General features: G+C 37.6%; 1 protein-coding gene across 1 annotated transcript in view; it reads right to left on the bottom strand.

Moving 5' to 3' along the window:
- Positions 1-25,319, bottom strand: part of BTAF1 (B-TFIID TATA-box binding protein associated factor 1) — an 84,863-nt gene extending 59,544 nt beyond the window's left edge. The window contains exons 1-4 of the mRNA XM_068961470.1: positions 25,253-25,319; positions 11,852-11,975; positions 7,470-7,584; positions 5,610-5,756 (exon numbers count right to left, since the gene is read on the bottom strand). Coding sequence (XP_068817571.1) covers positions 5,610-5,756; positions 7,470-7,584; positions 11,852-11,975; positions 25,253-25,266 — 400 coding nt within the window. The 5' untranslated portion in view covers positions 25,267-25,319. The remainder of the gene's footprint in view (positions 1-5,609; positions 5,757-7,469; positions 7,585-11,851; positions 11,976-25,252) is intronic.
- Positions 25,320-25,559: the final 240 nt, after the last annotated feature.

Raw genomic sequence — 25,559 nt, 5'->3', positions numbered from 1 at the left:
GGAGAGAGCCTCTGCCCGACAGTGAAGGCCCAGTGCAACCAAAGAAATGATAGTTAATTAACAATCCAAAAACAGCCTCAAAAAGAAAAAAAAATTAAGACTCTTAACCTCAGAACGTACAAAAGTAAGCTCAAAATAGATCAAACACCTAACAGTGAGAGTTAAACTATAAAACTCTTAGAGAAAACAAAGGGGTAAATATGACCTCAGATTTGGCAAAAACTTCTAACATATGATATCAAAAAGCTTGAGAAACAAAAGGAAAAAGATAAACAGGATTTCATCAAAATTAAAAACTTTATGCCTCAAAAGTCAGGAAAGTGAAAAGATAATGTATAGAATGGGAAGAAATATCTGTCAATCATTTATTAGATAAGAAGTTTATATACAGAATATATAAAGAACTCTTATACCTCATTAATAAAAGAACAGATATTCCACTTAAAAATGGGCAAACAACATGAATAGAGAACTCTCCAAAGAAGATATAAAAATGGTCACTAAAAACACATGAAAATATGTTCAAGATCATCAGTCACCAGAAAAATGCAAATCAAAAGTACAATGAGGTATCACTTTATAGTCACTGGTATAGATATAGTCAAAATCAGTGAATAATAAGCAAACATTGGCAAGGATGTGGAGAAACTGGAACATTTGTATCCTGCTAGAGGAATGTGAAATGGTGAAGCCAGTTTGCAGAACAGTCTGGCAGTTTCTCAAATGGTAAAACAGTTACCACAAGACCCAGCAAGTCCATTCTTAGGTATCTCAGTCGCTCAGTCATGTTTGACTCTTTGCAACCCCATAGACTGCAGCACGCCAGGCTTCCCTGTCCATCATCACCTCCAGATTGAGTTGGTGATGCCATCCAACCATCTCATCCTCTGTCATCCACTTCTCCTCCTGCCTTCAATCTTTCCCAGCAACGGTCTTTTCTAATGAATCAATTCTTCCCATCAGGTGACCAAAGTATTGGAGCTTCAGCTTCAGTCCTTCCAATGAACATTCAGGACTGATTTCCTTTAGGATGGACTGGTTGGATCTCCTTGCACTCTAAGGGGCTCTAAAGAGTCTTCTCCAACACCACAGCTCAAAAGCATCAATTCTTCGGCACTCAGCTTTCTTCATAGTCCAACTCTCACATCCATACATGACTACTGGAAAACCACAGCCTTGACCAGACGGACCTTTGTTGACAAAGTAATGTCTCTGCTTTTTAATATGCTGTCTAGGTTGGTCATAACTTTCCTTTCAAGGAGTAAGCATCTTTTACTTTCATGGCTGCAGTCACCATCTGCAGTGATTTCGGAGCCCAAGAAAATAAAGTCTGACACTGTTTGCATTGTTTCCCCATTTATTTGTCATGAAGTGATAGGACTGGATGCTATGATCTTATTTTTTTTGAACACTGAATTTTAAGCCAGCTTTTTTACTCTCCTCTTTCACTTTCATCAAGAGGCTCTTTAGTTCTTCTTCGCTTTCTGCCATAAAGGTGGTGTCATCTGCATATCTGAGGTTATTGATATTTCTCCCAGAAATCTTGATTTCCAGCTTGTGCTTCATCCAGCCCAGCATTTCACATGATGTTATCTGGATACAAGTTAAATAAGCAGGGGTGACGATATATAGCACTGACATACTCTTTTCCCAATTTTACAACCCATTATTCCATGTCCGGTTCTAACTGTTGTTTCTTGATCTATATACATATTTCTCAGGAGGCAGGTAAGGTGGTCTGGTATTCCCATCTCTTTAAAAATTTTCCAGTTTGTTGTGATCTGCACAGTCAAAGGACCATGACATCTGCTAGTGTGGTAAGTATCCCTCAGAAGAAATGGAGTAGCCCTCATAGTCAACAAAAGTTATCTACATAGAAGAAATGAAAACATACATGCACAAAAATCTGTACATGAACATTTAATGCAGCATTACTTAAAAGCCAAAAAGGCAGGAACAACCCAAATGTCTTCTAACAATGAATGAATACATAAAATGCTATATTCATACAATGGAATGTTATTCAGCCAGAAAACGAAATAATTTCATACCTATTAGTATGGCTGCTACCAAAAAAATCAAAATAACAGTTGATAAAGTTATGTGGAGAAACTGAAAACCTCATAGATTATTGGTGAGAATGCAAAATGAAACAGGCACTGTAGAAACAGTATGGCAGTTCTAAAAAAAAAAAAAAAGATCAAAAATAGAATTACCATATGATCCTATAATTTCACTTCTGGGCATAGACCCCAAAGAACTGGAAGCAGGAATTTTAATAGATATTTGCACGTCTGTGTTCACAGCAGCATTATTCACAATAACCAAAAGGTAGAAGCAACCCAAATGTCTAATGACAGACGAATCGATAAACAAAACGTGGTATAAACATACACCGGAATTATTATTCAGCCTTATCAAAAAGGAAAGAAATTCTGACACACACAATACAGATAAACATGAAAAGAGATTCAGTTCAGTTTAGTCGCTCAGTCGTGTCCAACTCTTTATGACCCCATGAACTGCAGTACACCAGGCCTCCCTATCCATCACCAACTCCCAGAGTCTGCCCAAACCCATGTCCATTGTGTCAGTGATGCCATCCAACCATCTTATCCTCTGTCATCCCCTTCTCCTCCTGCCCTCAATCTTTCCCAGCATCAGGATCTTTTCAAAGGAGTCAGCTCTCCGCATCAGGTGGCCAAAGTATTGAAGCTTCAGCTTCAACATCAGTCCCTCCAATGAACACCCAGGACTGATTTCCCTTAGGATGGACTGGTTGGATCTCCTTGCAGTCCAAGGGATTCTCAAGAGTCTTCTCCAACACCACAGTTCAAAAGCATCTATTCTTCGGTGCTCAGCTTTGTTTACAGTCCAGCTCTCACATCCATACATGACTACTGGAAAAACCATCACCTTGACTAGACGGACTTTTGTTGGCAAAGTAATGTCTCTGCTTTTTAATATGCTATCTAGGTTGGTCATAACCTTCCTTCCAAGGAGTAAGTGTCTTTTAATTTCATGGCTGCAATCACCATCTGCAGTGATTTTGGGGCCCAGAAAAATAAAGTCAGCCACTGCTTCCCCATCTATTTGCCATGAAGTGATGGGACTGGATGCCATGATCTCAGTTTTCTGAATGTTGAGCTTTAAGCCAACTTTTTCACTCTATTCTTTCATTTTCATCAATAGGCTCTTTAGTTCCTCTTCACTTTCTGCCATAAGGGTGGTGTCATCTGCACATCTGAGGTTATTCTCCCGTTAATCTTGATTCCAGCTTGTGCTTCCTCCAGTCCAGCGTTTCTCATGATGTACTCTGCATGTTAAGTTAAATAAGCAGGGTGACAATATACAGCCTTGACGTACTCCTTTTCCTATTTGGAGCCAGTCTGTTGTTCCATTATGTTAAGTGAAAGGAGATTATGTTAAGTGAAGAAAGTCAGTCACAAAAGGATAAATACCATAATTTCACTCAGATGAAGTACCTTGAGTAGTCAAATTCAAAGACAGAAAGTAAAACAGTGATTGCTGGCGTGGGGTGGGGGTTCTGAGGGGAGAAAGGGATGGGAATTATTGTTTAATGGGTATAAGGTTTCATTCTGCAAGATAAAAAGAGTTCTGGAGATTGGCTGCACAACAATATGAATGTACTTAATACTACTGAGCTATACACTTAAAAATGATTAAGATGGTAAATTTTATGTTATCTATATTTGATCAAAATTAAAAAATGGATATACCCTATAACAGTAATAAATACTATTTAGGAAGAAAATCTAAAAAGTACTAACATGTACACTACAATACAGTTAAATGGTGGAAAAATTCTGCTATGTAAAAAGAAGTCAGACACAAAAGACTACATACGATTCCATTTATATGAAATGCCCATAAAAGACAAATCTAATAGATAAAGGAAGTAAATTAATGGTTCCTTAGGGCTGGGAAGAAAAAGGAGGGGTATAGGAGAATAGGAGTGTGATAAAGGATATGGAGTTTCTTCCTGAGGTAGTGACAACGTTCTAAAATTACACAAAACTGTAAATCTTCTAAAACTCAGTGAATTGTACACTTTTAAAATGGGTGATTTATGTGGTATGTGAATTATACCTCTCTATAGCTATAGTAAAAGAAAAAAAAAAATTAAGGCTGCTCTCCTCTGAGGGAAAACACTAGGCATCCAACATGAAAACTTCTGGATCATAAATTCAGTACACTCACAAAGAGCTCCAAATCAGCCCTCTCATTTCAGGGAAAGTTTACTGGGGAAAATAATCAACACAACAGCAAAGGATACAGCCTGGCACCTATGCTAATCATGTACGTGTAATTTATAAATACGTAGAGGTCAACACAGATGAACAGACATTTAAAGAAAACCTAATTAGAGGGTTTTAATGAGCACTGTTAGGGGAAAAAAGCTGAATTCTAAAAAAATTGGGGTTCCCAATCCTGCTTACATATCAGTCATCTGTGGAGTTTTTTCATTTAATATACAATTTCCCAGAACTCTCCACAGATGTATTAAATCGGCATCTTTAAGACACGTCCCAAGCACACTTTCTTTTTTAGTGACAAAAGTCACACTGACTTTTTTCCCTAGATAAGGCCCAATAATCTCTCATGATGTTTATGGGAACACTACTAAGACTGGTAAACTAATTAGTAAACTTAAAGATAACTTTTTTCAAATTGTAAAGTTTTTGAAGACTTCTACCTCCCTTATTTAAAAAAACTATGCTTTTCTGGAACTTAAGCAAATTCTCCTCTTTATTCTCTCCATAAATAACTACACTAGATTTTTCAATAGAAAGCATATTAGGCAAGAGGAAATGAATATCTGACTTATTTTTTAAGATGAACAAACTGAAGATCATTTCATTAACCTAGCTAGATAGATATCCTTTGACTAATGATTAATTAGCAACAAAACAAAACACTGTTCTGTTTTGGTTTAAGTCAAAAAAGCAATTTATTTACTTACAGAAATCCATTAAAAACATCAAGGTTTTTTCCACTCAAGGCATCAATCTTGAATGGCCAAAACATTTATTTTATATCCAGATGGATTCTGTAAGTTTAAAGATAATGGGACAATTACCTATCTAAGACTTATTTTTCATTTTTGTTTTGGTCATTAGCATCAGTAGATCCAATTACTTAAATATTTAAAACATATGATAAAAAGAACTGTCATAGTCTCTTAAATTTCAAGAATTCTGAAAACATTACCACAACTTGTGCTAATCCTGGATTTTAAAATCTATTTAACTAAGCTCTTAGGTACCACTTTACAATTTCTATACTGAAATACTAAAATATTAATATGTATGCTGACATACTAATATCTATTAATGATGCATATATGTGTGTGTGTGTGTATATATATAGCACATATTCAATTAAGGGATGAAAAATATTCCTATTTGTTTTAGACAAAGTACTCCTGGTCACATTCCCTATGCCCCACATCTCAAACTGCAAACTTCCGTGAATTTACATTTCATGGCATCTGTTAGGTTTTGTATGACTGATAACATAGCACACCAAGTAACAAACTGATCTGAACACACATTTCAGATTTTTTTTTCTACAGGACTATTACATACCTGATTTTTCATCTTGTACTTCAAATTCTGCACCAGCAGATCCCAAAAGTGATGCCCCATGTTGTAACAATCTACATATATCAAATCTGTCAAAATTCAATCGATCTGTAGTAGATGAGTCTTCCATAGCACTTTCTGAAGTAGTTTCTAGATGAGGTTTAAAAACATTCAATTTGATTATACAGCCAAAGTGCAGAATGAAAGAAAATAGCATTACTTCAGGTGAGTGGGTAGTATTTTAAGAAAAGTAAAATGTGGAGGAAGTAGAAAAGCTATTGTGGATTTATTTACGATCAATTCTTATTTATGAAAAAACTATTTAGCAGATGGCTTCCTTTCTACAAACTATCAGAATGTTAGTGGGTGTGTAACTTTTTGACTATACAAGCACAATATTACATGAAGAAATGTATCCCCATGTTGAAATATGTATATTAAAAATCATGTTAAACAGTTAGAAGATAATTTATTACAGTGATAAACTGAAAGACAAATATATTCATATAAATTTTCATAAATAACACTAATGAGCATCATCACGCCCTATACCTAGGAATATCTAGGACATAAAGGAACTGCTCAATCAACAGGACTCATTTCTCATAATATAAGCAAATTACAATCTCCTGGCAAACTGCTAAAATTAAATATCTATCTGGGGCCTAAAACTATTTACAAAATGTTCTGTATTCCTCCCAAAAAGGTTATGCCATTGTAAACTTTTATATATACTATAAATTGTTCACTGGCAACAGTTTGTTTAGCTGGCCATTTGCGTATAATTCTCTACAAACTAAAGTATAATTGCTAAGTTGAAAGGGAACTGCTATGAATTTCTTAATGTTTTCTAATGATGACAATATATTTGATACTATATATTTGATACTAATGATACCATATATTTTATTGCTAGTGTAACTAATTTAAAGCTTGTGTAACTAATTTAAAGCTTTTTGGCAGGGTGGAATTCTCTGGCAGTCCAGTGGTTAAGACTCTATGTAGTCAATGCAATGGGCTTGGGTTCAATTCCTGGTGGGGGAACTAAGATTTCATTAACAAGGCTGTGCTGAAGGAAAAAAAGTTTTTTTGAAAAGAATTTAAGTCCTAGTATCTCTGTATACCAAAATAAGCAGGGGTAATAAGTTGGAAAGAAAATGGCTCTTTTCTAAAACAATGTATAACTTCTTCTGGTTATGTATTTCTTTTGATGAGAGAAGACAAACTAACACAATCCCTCAAAATATAGGTGCAGCAAATTAAAGTACAAATTTTGGATGAGTTACAACAGGATAAAACTCGTATTACTAAAAGTGACTTGAAAATGAAATGCAGTTACACCATATTAAATTCTCACTTAATTAAAATGTGTAACTTAATAAATTTGTAAAAGCATACATTCATTTCAAGTGTCGTATATAACAGGCAGTCAGAAAACAAGTAATTTCCACTAAAAGACATCTAAAAGGCATTAAAGGACTAAAGACTGACCTTTCCAAATAGCCACACGTAATTGTGCTTATTAAATATAGTAAACAACTACCCTATTCTCACAGCAACAAGAAAAACTTGACTGTTTTAAATATAAAATATTTATACTTAATTAATTTCATTTTTTAGGGCATAAATCCTTGAGGGAAGAAATAATCTCTGCAAATCAACCATATTGTAGAATAATTTAAAATATATATGAGAAGAGATTGTCTAGTACAATTTTTAAAACATGGTGAAAAAGCACCTTGTTCAATTTTATTTCCTGACAAGACTGCCCCTATGAGTATGAAAATTCAGCCTTTAAAAGTGGAATTACTAAAACAAAATGTATAGTTTTTACTACAAACTACTTTTTCCTCTTAAAAGCACCTTGTTTGGTTCTTGGCACGGGATTCCATTCAGGTACATTTTTCACTATAGCTTCAACAGCTTGTCCTGCTGCAATCCGAGTATCCCAATTTGTACTCCTTAAATATATCAACACCTTAAAAAATTGTAAAATAAAAGTTACACATTAAAAAATATTGTTTGTTCAAATAGTCAAGAGAGGAACATAAATATACTTATTTCTAATTTAGCAGCTCTCAAATTTATACAAAACACTTTGCAATTATTAAAATCATTTATAAGATTTTCTATCAGTCACAAGAAATATCACTATACTTCAAAGAAAGGAGACAGGGAGGGGACGTCCCTTGTGATCCAGTGGTTAAGAATCTGCCTTCCAATGTAGTGGGATGCAGGTTCAATCCCTGGTTGGGGAACTAAGATCCCACAGGCCCTGGAGCGACGAAACCCTTGAGCCACAACTATTGAGTCCCTGTGCCACAACTAGAGAGACGCCCGAGCATCGCAACGAAAGATCCCAGATGCCACAACTAAGACTGGACACAGCCAGAAATAAATACAGGTAATTAACTTTTTAAAAAAGGGAATAGGAAACTAATAACTAAAAGAATGCTTAAGTGAATTTAAAAAATAAGTTTTTAACATACTAAAAAGCAAAGTGCATATTAGTCATTAAGTCCCTTTACTTAATCCAAGAGTTATAAAACCATTAGAAAAGATAAGCACAGCAAGAGAGCAAGATATAAGACCAATATGTTGTACAAATCCACTGTATTTTTTCACTTTCCACAATCTGAAAATGAAATTAAGAAAATGATATCATTTATAATAATATCAAAAAGTATAAAATACTTAAGAATAAATTTAACCAAAAAAGTGCAAGGCTTGTATACTGAAGACTAAAAAAAAAAAGAAAAAAACTCAAAATACTATTGAAAGAAATTAAAGACTCAAATAAACAACACCTCATGTTCAAGGATTAGAAGACTTAATATTATTAGCATAGTAATACCCTCTAAACTGAATATGGATTCAACACAATTTTTATCAAAATCCCAGCTTTTTTTTTTTTGCAGAAATAGACAAGTTCTATTTGATCTTAAAATTTATATGTAAATTTAAGGTGCCCAGAATCACCAAAACAATCTTGAAAAAGAATAATAAAGTTGGCAGATTCACACTTTTTTATTTCAAAGCTTACTACAAAGCAACAATAATCAAGACAGTGTGGTAAGGGCAGGACAGATACACAGATCAATGGAAAAGAATTTAGTTCAAAAATAATACTATGTGTCTATGGTCAACCAATTTTCAACAACAGTGTCAAGACAATTCAATGGGGAAAAAGGATCTTTTCAACAAACGGTGCTACAGCAACAAAATAATGACTTAAAATCCCTGCTTCATGGTTTCTCTGGTGGCTCAATGGTAAAGAATCTGCCTGCCAATGTATGAGACACAGGTTTGATCCCTGATCCAGGAAGATCCCACATGCCTCAGAGCAACCAAGCGTGTGTGCCACAGCTGTTGAGTCTGTGCTCTAGAGCCAGGGAGCACAATACTGAGCCCACATGCCACACGCTACTGAAGCCTGAGCGCCTAGGGTCTGCACTCCACAAGAGAAGCCACCGCAATGGGAAGCCTGTGCACCGCAATAAAGAGTAACCCCCAATCACTGCAACCAGAAAAAAGCCCGTGCAGCAATGAAGACCCCAGTACAGCCAAAAATAAATAATGTCATTAAAAAAAATAAAATAAAATCCCTACTTCACACCGGACACAAAAACTAACTCAAAATACACCAAGATCCTAAAAATAAGAACTAAAACTATAAGACTGTTATAAGAAAACATGGGGATAAACCTCTATAACCTTGGATAAGGCAAAGGTTTCTTAGATGTGATCTCAAGAGCACACAAGTCATGTGTTTAAAAAAGATAAAGTCAGCTTCATTGTAACTAATAACTTTTGTGCTTCAAAGGATACCATTAAGAGACTGAAGACAACCTCAAGACTAGCAGAATGAATTTGCAAACCCCATATCTGATAAGGAGCTTCTATCTAAAATGTATAAAGAATCTTACATCTCATCAATGAAAGAACAGATATCCCACTTAAAAATGGTCAAAGGATCTGAACAGATTCTCAAAGAAGGTATAGAAATGGTCAATAAACAAATGAAAAGACGTTCAACATCATTAGTCATATGGAAATGCAAATCAAAACTTATAGTATCACTTCATACACACTGGTATATTTAATATAACGAGAGGAGATTAGCAGTTGCCTAAGACTGAGTATGGAAGGGAGAGTGACAGAGAGTAGATGGTAATAGACACGAGGTTTCTTTTGAGGGAGACAGAAATGTTTCAGGGCTTCCCCAATGGCTCAGTGGTTAAGAATCTGCCTGTAAAGCAGAAGCCACGGGTTTGGCTCCCGGGTCGGGAAGAGCCCCTGGAGGAGGGTATGGTGACCCACTCCAGTATTCTTGCCTGGAGAATCCCAGGGAAAGAGCACCCTGGTGGGCTACAGTCCATAGGGTTGCCAAGAGTAGGACATGACTGAAATGACTTAGCACACAAAAATGTTTTAAAATCAGATCGTGGTGATAGTTGCATGTGTCTGTGGATATACTAAAAATCCCTGAATTGTACACTTTATCTGGATGAATTACACGGTATATAAAATTTATTCAATAAAGCTATTTTTCACAAAAATAAAACCAAAGGCAAAAGGAAAACACTGAGGGCAGAGAGGGGATAGGAGATGAGAAAAGTGGTAGAAACAAACTTTGCCTCTTTTAGAATTATTCGATGGCAGTCATATGGTGGTGTCTGAGTTAAGAAGGACAGAACTCACTTGGAAGGCTGGAAACTTTTTCTCAGTTCAGCAGAGGTTAGTCTTACTCATTGTTTCCAGTCTCAGTTCATTCAGTCCTCCACCTCTTCCCTTGGGATGAGAAGAAACAGGTGCCTCTCTATCCCCACATCTAACACATGAGTTTAGTACTGCCAAATGTGCATCTTTCTCCATTCTGAGAACATGGAACCTGTAGATGTCAAATCACTATCTCTCCATCTACGTCTTGGTTAGAAAGTTCTGATAGTATCTAAGTGATGAGTGTGCTGGAGAGAGTTGCTGTTCGCCCCCATGATGGAACAATAGAGGGCAGATTTGTGTAGGATGACAAGGGCTTAGGACTCCTACTCATAGGAATCAGGGAGGGACAAATCAGAACTAGAGGAGGAGATAAGACTGGTGGGAATAGAGGTATCTTGGGTCTTCCAATATTTGGGTTATCATATTGCTTCCCATCCCATCTGCTATCCACTGCCCCCACTCCCACTAAACACATATACCAAGCACTCCTGATTTTATTTTGCATGCCAGAGAATTAAATACATGGAATTTGCTGCTTACTATCCCTGGGTTGGGAAGATCCCCGGAGTAGGAAATGGTAACCTGCTCCAGTATTCTTGCCTGGAAAATTCCACAGACAGAGGAGCTGCAGTCCATGGGGTCACAAAGAGTCGGATAAGACTGAGCAGAGCACATCATACAGTTACACTTCTACAAGCCCACTGCTGCTGCTGCTAAGTCGCTTCAGTCGTATCCGACTCTGTGCGACCCCGTAGACGGAAGCCCACCAGGCTCCCCGGTCCCTGGGATTCTCCAGGCAAGAACACTGGACTGGGTTGCCATTTCCTTCTCCAGTGCATGAAAGTAAAAAGTCAAAGTGAAGTAGCTCAGTCGTGTCCGACTCTTGGCGACCCCATGGACTGCAGCCCACCAGGCTCCTCCGTCCATGGGATTTTCCAGGCAAGAGTACTGGAGTGGGGTGCCATTGCCTTCTCCACTACAAGCCCACAGGAATCAGTAAAAATAAAGCAAGTGCTTAGGGAAAGAACATGGGCTAGGATTGTGAAAACACTTATCCACCAAAGGAGAAAGCCTCCACTTTCAAAGAGCTAATAACTAAAATAATGTAATGACAAGTAGCTTCTCATATATTTCCACCATTACCCATGAGCACTCATCCATTTGAAGACTGTCAACTGATGTAATTATTAGCTGCTAAGAACAAGTTAGACCACTAACAAACTAGATTAACAACTTAGTTCATTACCACATTGGATCAGATTCAAATTTGTACCACAGGCCAAAGGTTCTTTATTGTCAAATCCCTTCGACAATAAAACTTGACGTAAAAAACAAAGTACTTTAAACCTTATGACAAAAAAATAGTAAAAAATTTTAAATATTTGGGAAAATACTGGACTTATTTAATGAATTTGAAGACCACAAACTGTCACTAATAAGATAACTTCCATCTCTTTTATGTTTTTACCCATGGATAAATTTCTACAACTGTATTATACTAAAAGAGGAAAAAGAGTTCTTACTTTAGATAACAGATTATTCAGTTCATGGGGATGAAGCTTCACCACTTCTCCAAGTTGCTGTGCAGCAGCTTTTCTTGTAACTGGAGTAGTGCCAGTATCCAGCAAGATAAAAAGACGGTCAAGCCTAAAATAATAAAAATGTAATGATTACTCTGAAGTGTTTCCTCATATATGTTTGAGTCAATAAATGTACATATTCAGCATCTATGAAGAAAGAGCTATGGCAGAGCTGTAGGAGACAAACTAATCTACTCCTAAGGAACTTGCTATGGAGGTGGAGTGAGTGAGTAAGGCGAGTACACAAATAATTAAGAATATAGGGTATAATATAGGAATTGTACATGCATATACATGTTCAACAAGCATTTGTCAGAAGAGGAGAAAGTGCTTTGAGAAGATGGAATGGAAGCAATAAATACTATATCCCCAACTGTATAATACTAAAAGAGCTTTCTAAAAGAAATGGTGTATGAGTTGGACCTTAATGGTAGCAAAAAAAAATCAATGCTGGTGAAAATGAGGCGGTAAAAGAGAAAAAGGGGAGAAACATCTCGAAGAGGGAATAAGAAGCAAACAGCAGTAAGACAAAGGAGGCTATATTTAGAGAAGTGAGTAACACAGTCTGGTTGTAATTCAGGGTACACTTAAGAGAATAGTAGGAGATGTAGCTACAAAAGCAGCTAGAGAGAGACCTATTGTGGAGACCCTTGAATTATAGCTCAGCCATGAAAGACTCTGATCAGGAAAGACACGGGGGCTTCCCTGGTGACTCAGTGGTAAAGAACCTGCCTGCCAATGCAGGAGACAGGCTCCATCCCTGATCTGGCAAGATCCCACATGCCGAGGAGAAACGAAGCCCATAAGCCACAACTACCGAGCCTGTGCTCTAGCGCCAGGGAGTTGCAACTACTGAGTCCACATGCTCCAACTACGGAAGCCCTTGCGCCCTACAGCCCTGGTTCCACAACAAAAGAAATCACAACGAGAAGCCCACACACCACAGCAAGAAGCCCACTCAGAAAGGAAGATCCATCACAGCCAAAAAACAAATAAAATTATTTTTTAAAAAAGAAAGTCATGGGACTGGAGCTATGCTTCAGGAAGGTTAGTCTTGCAGCAGGGTGAAGCATGAAGTAAAAAGGAAACTTTTATGAGAACTTTTAGACCTGAGCTACAATCATGGTTACAAGACTAGAAAGAAGTTGGGAAAAATGCTGCAGAATTACCATGGTGATGTCAAGGAAATGCAAAGATTCTGAGACTCTGAATCTTAGGAATGAAGATGTCATTAAAGAAATGGGAAGAACTAGTGGAGGAAATGTCTCTGAGGAAAGATGACAAGTTTATCAGTGGCCGGGTCAGGAAAGTTAGGGGAAAGCAAAAAGAACAGTTGGAATAGAAATCTGATGTTCAGAAGAAAGTTGAGATGAAAGGTATATAGATGAATGAGCCACTTGTATAGAAATGACAGAATGGCAGTAAGACCTCTGAGGAAACAGTTTGTAAAAGACAAACACCATTATGGGCCAGAGCCACAGCACCACGATTCAAATCCCAATTCTGACATTTATCCAACAGATAGTTTGGAATAAAATCACAATGTCTTACACCTGGAATAAGTGGGGGAAAATGGAAAACTGTGTCACTTTGCTTCTGGGATACAGGAAAATCCTAAGATTTGAAGAAGAGAAAGGAACCAGTAATTACTACCAGCTGTCCATGTGTCATATAGGTCTAGCCCTTCCACCACAATATTAATCAGGTTCAATGAAATAAATGGATACCACAGGTAAAGAAAGGAAGGCAGTCTCATATACAGAATAAATGGGTATTTATACAAGATGAAGGATGAAAAGGGGCAAGGTGATATTAATTGTGCCCCAATCCTATATGAGGGGAGATTTCGAGAACAAACCTTTAAATCTCATCTAATGAGGAAGAGAAAGCAAGCAAGGTCCCAAAGTTTTAAGCATGAACATTAAGTACTAACAAACTGCAAAGAGGCTCATCTTTTACCTCTGGGATTATTTTTCTTTTGCAAAGAGCTAAAAAATTAGAAAGCAAAGCTCTAAAATCCCTTTATATAACAAAATAGGGGTCACATGAAATAAGCAGGGTCTTTTCTTCTTTTGGAGGGGGTTGTTGCTGTTTAGTCATTGAGTCTGACTCTTTTATAACCCTATGAACCATAGAACTACTGGGTTCCTCTGTCCATGGGATTTCCCAGAAAGAATTCTGGAGTGGTCTTTTCCTTCTCCAGGGGATCTTCCCAACCCAGGTATTGAACTCACATCTTTTCCTGCATTGGCAGGCAGCTTCTCTACCAATGAGCCACCTGGGAAGCCCTTTGGAGGGAGCAGTATTTATCAAACTAGCCAGTGACTAATAAACACAAAATCATTGTAACTAGTAAAATATATATAGAAAGATATACATACACACACACATATATATATACACACACACACACACACACATATATATATATACACACACACACACACACATACACAACTGGGCTTCCCTTGTGGCTCAGCTGGTAAAGAATCCGCCTGCAGTGAAGAAGACCTGAGTTCGATCCCTGGGTTGGGAAGATCCCCTGGAGAAGGGAAAGGCTACGCACTCCAGCATTTTGGCCTGGAGAATTCCATGGAGTGTACAGACCATGGGGTCACAAACAGACATGACTGAGCAACTTTCACATACATGCAACCAAAATAGGTCTTTTTCAGTCAAGAAGGCTAAGGGTACCATGAAAACTTTTCAACTGACTCAAAACGCTAAGAGGCAAGGTTCAAATTTTACAGTTAAGGGTATGTAAGAAGGACATATTTTAAACAAAATATGAGGTAATTAAAGCCAGTGACATAAAGAAAAAAGAGTAATACAACACAATTTTTGCTTCCTATATACTGAATGGCACACAGAGTGATTATAAAGAAATTAATTTTGAAAAAACGCTGTGCATAGACACACCCCACCTTTTGACATAATATTTCTCTTTATCCACCCAAGGCTGCCTAAATACTTGCCGGCACTCATTTACTCTTCAGGCTTTGCTACAGGATTTGGTGAAGAATGACTCAGAGATAATGGGACAGAAGGGAAAAAAAAAATCTTCTGACAGTGGTGGTTTTCATAAAATTCTAACACTAAGTTAGATCCCAAATCCTTTTCCCATAAAACTACCTCCCTCATACATCCTATACATAACTCTAAGAATGCTCTTTGATGTATTTTCATCTTTATAACTGATTATGATGTTAAAGTTACTGAAACTGTCTTTAAAACTTCACAACAAATATATGCCTACTGCCAGGACTGATTTTGAATGCCTTTGCTCAATGAAAAGAAATTTGCAAAAAGAAAATTTAGTATCTATGAACAATTTTCTATCAAGGCAAATAAATATTCATTTTAAATCTATATTCTATGGCAAGCAAAATTATCAAAAATTAAATGTTTTATTATAAAAATTATGTCTTAAATCATATTTATGCAACAACGGACTTATATCTGTATGTGATGCACGTATTCTTTATAATAATATAAACTGTATGTGTACAGTTTACATAAATCCAGGACCTTCCTACAGGAAAAGTTGCAAAATGGTAGAACCCGACTGGAAGTTAGGAGATCTTTAAAAGTATTACTTTTGTCACTTGTTAGAAGGTTTAGAAAAGAAACCCACTTAACCCCTTACTTTATAGGGTGAAACTAGATCCAGTCATATTTCACAGTTCCACATCACTGCAAGTGTTTATAGTTTTTTCCCCCTTATATACCATGTTTGTCATATCTTCGATCTATTTGATACAAAGTTCCTTAGACTGTCCCTCTGGATAGATTTCAACTACTGGATTGGCCAAAAGCTCGTTTGAGTTTTTCTGTAACATCTTACAGAAAAACCCAAACTTTTTAACCAGCCCAATACTTCATAACTCCTTTTCAGTGATGGAGTTCCTGCTTTTGTAATGAAAAGCAAAAGCTGGCTGCAAAATGAACACTCTAAGGAAGTGACAATACTAACCTGTTTGTAAGTCTATCTATAAATAGTTAAAATTGAGTTTTCCAAGTTCCCCTCCAATCATTTCCACTTTCCTCAAGTCCCAATTGCTATTACCTATTCCTTAAAAATGAATGGACTGAGTAGATCCCTAGGTTATTAGAATACAAACTATCTCATCTCAATTATTACCTTTAATGGTCTTTACACTCATCCTTTCAATTTCAGATGAAAAGACAGTCCTTGTTTTTCTTCAAGACTTGCATAATGTCTCACCATTTTCTTGATACCATCTCCTTCTACCCTCATTCAATTATCCTTTCTCTAATATCTTACATCACTGCCTCATTAATCTACTCTCTTCTGTCTTCAAATATACAGAAAGTGAAGTCGCTCAGTCGTGTCCAACTCTTTGTGATCCCATGGACTGTAGTCTAGTAGGCTTCTTTGTCCATGGGATTTTCCAGGCAAGAGTACTGGAGTGGCTTGCCATTTCCTTCTCCAGGGGATCTTTCAAACCCAGGTCTCCTGCACTGCAGACAGACACTTTACCGAGCCACCAGGGAAGCCCCGTCTTTAATAAGATAAACCGCTTGATCTCCATCTTCTAGAACACTCTTTTTGCTGCCAAGCATCTTGAACAAGTGTTTAAAATCACTTCTTTTATCTTCTCACCACATACATTTTAATCCCTATAAATCAAGTTTCTATCCTTCTCTACCACTGAAATAGCATACCTGAAGGTCACCAATGAACTTCTAAGCTCTAAAACCTATGGCTTTGTTTTTTGTAAATCCAATTTTCATGATTCTTCTGTGACATCTGATTTCAGTACATACCCCATTCTTAAAATACTTTTCTTCCTAAGTTTTCAAAACATTCTATTACCCTGTTCTTCTCTGACCTCTTAATTCTTTCCATGGTTTCCCTATTCTTAACACTCTTAATAAGAAACATTCTCCCAAATTCAATCCTTGGCTGTCCATCTCTCATCAGTTTCTCCTGTAGGAAACTGTAATTTGTTTAAACTATAACACATAGCAAATAATCCTCAAGTCTAGCCCATCTGGGAGCTCAAGTGCAAACTTTCAACTGCCTGATGAGCAAAACTCCATACTAATAAGATCTCAATGCTAAGTTTACTTCCTAGAACACCCTGTGATCAAATTATTACCTAAAACTTTCAATGGCTCACCCTTACCTACCAGGTAGTAATCAAAAACAAGAAAGTATCTCCCAAATTTTGGTGTCCACAATTTTGTCTACACTGTTTCTTCCACTTGGAATGTCTTCTCTTGGTCCAATTCTTCAGCTCACTCCCATCCACTCAGACTCAGTTCAAGTTCTTTACCTTCTTGACACCATCTCAGGGACTACTACACAATTACATCCTCATCTAAAATCCACTGGGATTCTCATTTTGCATAACCATTTTTGCATTTATTATGCATTTTTGTGTCTTTACATTGTCACATGTTGTCTTATGCTTATTAGGCTTCACCTTCTTCAATGATTCTTTTTGTCCCCCACAATATTGCGCAAAGTGTCTTTGCACAGAATTCAAATATTTGTTGAGTACCTGGTATTTACTGAAATTAGAATTATAGATAAAGAAAAATTCAAGTTTCTTGGGGACAGGTTGAAGCACCATTTTTAAACAAAGAGAGTACTGTATTTTTTTTTTGCTTCCTTTGAGAAGTATCCTTAATCTGTCATAGCTATACTACCCAAAAGCAAGTTATAAAAATAACAGAAGTGATGCTAAAGCAATGTTTCAGTAAGTAAAAAGATGACTACAGCAGTACTTTAGCAATCTGAACATCAGGCAGTTATGGCTGCTGCAAAGAGCAAGCTGAAAACGACTGGGCAGTAGGCCCTGTATTCCTTCAATAATTTCTACCCTTCCTAAACCTTCCTTTAGTCCTCTGCAGACACATACTCCTGCCTAAAGACCTTCTACTCCTCTAACTTAATGCTGAATTTGCCTCACAAACGCACAGTTCCTTCTGCCTCTCCTTTCTTCAAAGTCTTACACCCCAACGCCATGTCATGTCACCTCCGCTCCCTCACCAGTCAACTGCCCTGAGGGTAAATCAGCTCATTCTCTCATCCAGTTCCAGACCTGTCTATTCTCACCTCTCCCACCTTGTGATAGTCAGATTTGACTCCCTGAATAGAAGAATGCTTCTTTGGTGCTCTTGACTCAAAGCCCCTTTTGGAGTTTTTCATTCTTCTCTCAAGGATAACAGATTAGATGCCACATAAAAGGAACACAAAGGGATGAGCAGACCAGGATCTCACAAGAGGGCAATGTGACCTATCACACCAGGATAGCCAGCTATGAGGCAAGCAGGGTAAGCATGGGTCAGGACACAATGGAAAAGACTGGTATAATGAACAGGTAGGGGAGAGGGAAAGGGTATGAGACAGAGCCAGTATTATGCTGGAGGGCAGACAGGGCCCTTGATGAAGGAGAGGTCTGAAGGAAGCCAGGTGATCAAAAGAAAAAAAGTTAAAGGGCTGACTGAGGGAACACAGTACTTACCACAATACTTCTTTTGGCTAAAGCTTATGTAGCATAACAGCTAATGCTACTCTTCATTCTCCAAAGGATAGACAAATGGAGGAAAAAGAGGTAATAGACTGTCAAGCTGAAGAGAAGATACCAGAGACTGTAGAAGAATAAATTAAATAAAATATGGTACAATTATATTTGACAGTATCCACTGATTACATTAAAAACCAACAACCATGGCATCCGGTCCCATCATTTCATGGCAAATACATGGGGAAACAATGGAAACAGTGACACATTTACTTTCTTGGGCTCTAAAATCACTGCAGATGGCAACTGCAGCCGTGAATTTAAAAGACACTTGCTCCACGGAAGAAAATCTATGACAAACCCAGACAGTGTATTAAAAAGCAGAGACATCATTTTGAAACAAAAGTCTGTATAGTCAAAGCTATGGTTTTTCCAGTAGTTATGTATGGATGTGAGAGTTAGACCCTAAAGAAGGTTGAGCACCAAAGAATTGATAATTCTGAATTGTAATGTTGGAGACGACTCTTGAGAGTCCCTTGGACTGCAAGATCAAACCAGTCAATCCTAAAGGAAATCTGTCCTGAATATTCACTGGAAGGACTGATGTTGAAGCTGAAGCTCTAATACTTTGGCCACCTGATGCAAAGAGCCGACTCATTAGAAAACACCCTGATGCTGAGAAAGACTGAAGGCAGGAGGAGAAGGGGATGAAAGAGGACAAGATGGTTGGATAGCATTACCGATGCAATGGACATAAGCTTGAGCAAGCTCAGGGAGATTGTGAAAGACAGGGAAGCCTGGCATGGTGCAGTCTATGGGGTCACAAAGAATCAGACATGACTGAGCAACTGAATGACAACAAATGCTTATGAATCTATTGATGATGATAATCTGGCCCATTTTCAATTGGATTTTAATTCAGAGAAATAACTATAAAAGACATGATCCGTGTTTATTTTATAAACCTATGATTTCAGAAAACTGCTCTAAAGACTGCCTAGAGGGAAGACGGGAATGAGAAGATAGGTGTGTGGGATTAAGAGACACAAACTACTATATATAAAACAAATAAGCCACAAGGATGCACTGTACTGCACAGGAAAAGAGAGCCATTATTTTATTATAACTTTAAATGATATATAATATATAAAACACTGAATTGCTATGTTATATCCTTGAAACTTATACAATATTGAAAATTAATTATACTTCAAATTAAAACAGAAAATGTGGTTTAAAAAAACTGGCTGTTAGAAAAAGGAAAGTACATGGAGTTTGTAGAGGTTATTCTGGCAACTATAATTTAACTTTTCTTCAGCTGTTTGTGTTATCATAATTCAAAAAGAATATAAAAAGAAATAATATGCATGCTAAACTATAAAAATGTCCTAGACTACTACTTCAACACCAATAAACATATATATATTGCATTTCTGCTATTTGAGGATGGAAAAGCTGTTTGAGGATGGAAAAAGAAAGTGTTTAAGATATAACTTTCACAATCTATTTCCAATCTCAGTATTCTCTGAATAAATTTAATCACTCTAAAAAAATTACGGGAGGTCAACTGACAGAATACGTCAGAGATGGCTTTGTAATTGTAACAAAAGGGAATGATCAGTCAAGTTTGTCCATTTTGTCATGCATTTTTTACATTTACTATGTGAGGCTTTTCTTTTCTCTGTTACTTAGGGAATAAGAACATAAATATCTGGTATCAACACTGTGCTTAGTCCTACATAACATCATTAAGCAAGGAAGTTATGATCAAAAGAAATGTCTTTTAAGAAATTGCCTAGACTGATGTTTTAAAATGCCTTCAAGTTCCTACTGTGGGTTATTTGAAACTATGTTAATGCTAGAAGAAAGTAGATTAATTTGAAATACCACAAAGAACGCTGAGAACAGATATGAAGATGTGAAACAACACCAAAGCCAGATGCAAGGGCAGGTGTGTGTTATTTACATTCTCCCCACACCCACAAGAACAGGAACTCCATGAGAATGGGAAATCCATTTTTATTCCCTGCTGTATCTCCAGCACCTGGAACACAGAAAGCACTCTGTAAATACTTGTTAAATGAGTGCTGAAAAGGAAAGCCAAGGGACATTATTTCCTTCAGGACACTTTTTTTTTCCTAACCTCTGCCTCTTGTATGACTTTATCTTAAACATAAAAATCTAGATTTTTCAGGGGAAAAAAGTGTATAGTGGATTAAAACTTCATTTGAAAGTGTACACTTTAAAATGGTTAAAATGGTGAATTGTTAGGTGTATAGTACTTTGAGAAACGGACTAAAGAAACAGGGAGGAATTTAACCAAACTAATTAAAATGGATACACTTAAATAATGCCTCCTGTACCTTTCCTAGCTTTTGGTCCCCATTTTTAAAGTACAAAATATTCAATATATTACAATTTACAACAGTGTCTTCTGTCAATCTTATAATGGATAGAAATTAGTAATAATGGAGGAATACGCCTAACAAACAAAAAACACCTGTGCTCTCCCACAGGTAAGATCATATTAGCGTTTTCCCTGTCAAGAGCAAGGACCCCCACATCAAGAAACTTCCCTTTACTGTGCAGATTAGGTCACTGAAACAATGTTTCTCTGAAGCATCAGCAGTGTTGAGAGAGAATTAACACAACAGAGCAAAGTTCTGCTCACATGTAGCAATTTATTTCTTCCATAATAGGGCGTGTTCAGAATCTTTTTTGAACACAGCATCATTTTTAAACTGCAAAGATGTGTGTCACAGACTTAAGGTATGGCTTCTAAAACAGTCAAGTCATAACCATTGTCTACATATTTTAGAAATGACCTTTATAGCAGAGATCACTGGTGGAAAATTCTCTAAAGTATATTTTTACATTCTCTGTATATGATCAAGGAAAAACTAAATTCATAATAGCTAATCGATGCGTAATAACAACCAACTGTGGTATAAACAGGCAAAGGTATCAAAAATAATCTTTTAAAAAATTAAGCTGTGGAACCCAACATTGTTACACATTCACCCACCACCTTCTGTAATGAACATAACTTAACAATCCCTCTAACATTACCTTTACTGTTGGTGGCTCAACTCCAATTAGTGACAGATGATACAGGGAGAGAGGCTTACAAAACAACACAGTATTCAAAGATTTAATAATTATTATTTAAATTGCTTGCAAACAACACTGAAAGCCTGTAATATATACTAGTTTGTTGGGTTTGTTTTTTTTTTTTTTGCTGAGGTTGATATTATGAGAGCAAGTCAAGTAGCTAGTGAGTGAGTTTGGCTGACTTTCCAGCATTCACTTATTAAGGGCAACACTGTTCTCGCACATGTGTATACTCTTACTAGGGGTCTAAAAGAGTCATACATTTTTAGTAGTATTTCACTGCATTTTATGGGAGAACTTCAAATGCTATCATTGTATCTGCAATTTTAGAGTCACAAAGATATGTGGAGTTTTTTGAGGGGTGGGGTAGGTGTTTGTGGCAAGAGTTAACTCACCCATAGGGGATCAAGAGTTGACCATACATTTTACCATTTGCTACATTCTTATAATTCAAAGTACTACATTAAAACTAGGCCTCTATAAAGGCTAAGTGTGGGACTTCCCTGGTGGTCCAGCAGTTATGACTCTGACTGCCAATACTGAGGACACGAGTTCCATCTTGGGTCTGGGAAGATTCCAGATGCCTTGGAGCCATCTAAGCACGGGGGCCGCAACAAGAGAAGCCACTGCAAGAAGAAGCCTGCACACCACAACTGGAGAAAGGCTGCTTGCAGCAACGAAGATCCAATGCAGCCAAAAATAAAATAAATAATAATTAGAAAAAAAAAAACTAAGTGGGGGTCTAAAAATTTTGATTACAGAAAATGCAGTTACATTATATCCAATTTGCATTATAAAAGATCATGCTATCACAGAATTGTACTAGCCTATAAATTTATAAAATTAGTTCTGATGATATTTACTGTTTTTTAAACAATAATTTTGGTCAATACTCAAACCTATAATGAAAGCTTTTCTCTCTTAGGGAAATCTGTAAAACTCAGAAGCACTTCCTGAAAAACACCAGAAATACTCTACAAAAGTTACAGAAAAATCACGACAGGAATCAAACAAAAAAACAGTCACCCATTTTTTTAAAAGTGTATTGAGCAACTATGAGAAAAGGCACTCTCCTGGGGAAAGAAAAAGTAAAGACAATCACTTCTCTCACAGAGCTGATGTTAACTCAAGCAAGAAAGCGAACAATTAAACAATCACAAAGTATGATAAATATGACTGGCAAGACAATATCTCACCAGCTGAGATGAAGTAATACCAGAGAAGGCTTCCCAAACACAGTGACACATGTATAGGCTTAGGGTTTACATCTAAAAACTAAGGTTGGGGGTAGGAGGAGAAGGTAGGAATTAATGTTCCAGAGATTAAGGTAGGAATCAATGTTTTAGAGACTAGGAGGTGAAAAAGAACAAAGATTCAGAATGAAGAGGGAGAGAGAGAGACTCAAACAACCTGACAAGAGGAAGCTTAAAAAGATAAAGCAGGAACCAAATTACAAATGATCTGGTAAGATGTGTTTGTTACAAAATTTGTCCTTTATCTTAAGGCAACAGAAAACTAAAAGGTTTTAAACAGGGGGAAAAAAGGCTACATTAAAATTAACATTAGCAAAGAAGCAAAGAATAAATTAGAAAGAAACACCAATGGAGGCAGGAAGAGCAGAATGGCTGCTGTGACAGGTGTCTTGGATTAGAGATGATGGTGCTATGGAGCAGGACTGTGATACATGGCCTGGAAAGAAAAGACTGGCCAGAGAAAGATTAGAAAGGTAGAACTGACAAGATTGGATCTGGGGACTGGCTGGACTGGGGGAAAGGAAGCGAGGGCAAAGTCAAATATTATTCCTGGATCTCTGGATCTGGATTTCTGAACTTAACATTTCCCGCCTATTGGAAATATTTAAAGGTTATAAAAACATTACCATTTCTTTTCAGTCACACACTGATACAAACAGTGCAAAAAATATTTTTTGATTCTCGCAAATGGTTTTTATCTCTTCAACCATTTTCAACCTGTTCTACAATAAAACATTAAAATGAGTCTGTATGTATGTGTATGCGGTTATTCATGTCGGACTCTTTGCGACCCATGGACTATAGTCCGCCAGGCACGTCGTATCCATGGGGATTCTACAGGCAAGAATACTGGAATGCACTGCCATGCCCTCTTCCAGGGGATCTTCTCAACCAGGGATCAAACCCAGGTCTCCCGCATTGTAAGCAGATTCTTTACTGTCTGAGCCATGAGGGAAGCCCAAATGAGCCTGTATTTCACATCAAGAAGAGAAAGGAAATTTAGTTCATAAACATGTGTGCTCAGTGCATGGAGAAGGTCGGTTTAAAATTAAAGTATTTTATTCAAAGTGAATCCTCATATAAAAAAGTCAAGGACTGGCAGTATCCCCAAATCAGAAAGTGTCTCAAGTGTTTTCCATGAACCTATTGTATTACCAGAATAAGCCCAGGGCTAGCTCTTCTATAAAACCATGACAAGTTTTCTTTTTAAAGTAGACTTTAACAGAATTTTGGCAAGCTAAATAAAAAAGATCTACAGAAAAAAAGAGAGCACCAATCTTTGAAATCCAATGTCAAGAACAAAAAGCAGCTGCTTTGAAAACTCATTCATTCAGAAATGTAGGTGCCCTAAACTTCTGTAAATAGATTTGCATTAGTCAAGCAGATTAGGGGCTCTTTAAACTTTCATTTTTTTCCTCTATTTTATACATCAGAAAATAAGAATTTCCTCACAGTGAATGGAATCAAATAATCTATGAAATAAAAATTAGTTGCCCCCTACTACAGGTACCTTGCCACACTCACACTCAACTCTATTGGGTTTCTCCCACACACTTTCTCATCAGTTATCTAGGGAACCTGTGAGGTATGGGTTATCCTTTTGCTTGCAAAATAGGAATGTTCAATTAACTCTGAAAAATGAACAAAAACTATGTTTTCTGAACTGTCATCATTTTTCCCTTTCAGTCTATATGGTAGAAGGACCAATTTCTCATGAAAACTAACAAACTTGGTGAACCCTTCTGTCTATCTCCTACTTACACATTTCAATGTCCACTAACGTCAAGGCTCTGAGAAAATGTTCTCCCCACCCCAGTCTCTCATATTGGAGAAAAATACTTTCCTGCTACCTATACAAAGAAATGTCTTGCTGGTCTCCCTATAGTCTCCTATACGTTCCTATCGAGGGGCCATCACTTTAAAATAATTTAAGATTCGTGATACATCTTTCACGCCTTGGTTAAAGATGATGATACTAATACAATAATTTGCTAAAGATTCCAAAGCTGACGACTTAATGTGTACTGCCAAACAAAACGAAGAATTATACTATAATGTAAGAAAAAAGTACTCAGGAAAGAACATATCCCTAAAGCCGTAAACACAAATTTTAACATAATTAGAAGGTCACTTAGATAATTGTAACTCAAAGTCTCCCAGACTTCGTCAGTTACTACCAAGTTTTCCCGTGAAATGGAGGTTAGGGATCGGCCTTCGAATGCTAAGAAACAGAAGAGATTCTCCTAGCACTCAAAGAGGGAAGAGAAACCAGAGAAGAGAAACATGGTGAGGAAAGAGAAAAACTAGCTCTAACGTGCCAAACGGTCTATTCAGCAAGAAAAAGGCATTCCTGAACTGACTTACGTGGAGTAACCCGAGTCCAAAGCCCCGCTGACTGAGGGGCGAACTGCGGAGTCTGGGCAGGAAGGCGCCCGAGCCCAGTGACAATGGGAACCTCCTGTTAGCTGTGGAGGAATTAGACCCACCTGGAGACCGCCATGGCCGGACGCCGGCGGTTCGGAGCTCCCCGCGAGCGACGAGCCGCGCAGCCGAGGCGCTAGTTTCCAGAGAGCTGAGCGGCGCAGGCCCAGGCCGCGGAGCAGAGGGGAGCGGCCGGTGCGGCGCGGAACGTCCCGGCGCGGGCCCTCGGGCATCTGCCCTGCCGCCTACTCGAGCTCTTCCCCGCCGCGGCCCGGAAGCAGGGGGTCTCAGACAGCGGCGGAGGCGGCAGTGCTCCGACCCGCACGACTTCAAACCGGGTGCCCCCAGCCCCGCTCTTTGCTGACGCAGGCG

The sequence above is a fragment of the Capricornis sumatraensis genome, chromosome 23 (genome assembly GCF_032405125.1).
Source record: "Capricornis sumatraensis isolate serow.1 chromosome 23, serow.2, whole genome shotgun sequence".
NCBI lineage: Eukaryota > Metazoa > Chordata > Mammalia > Artiodactyla > Bovidae > Capricornis > Capricornis sumatraensis.
The sequence above is the reverse complement of the archived record's forward strand: the minus strand, read 5'-3'. Positions and strand labels throughout refer to the sequence as shown.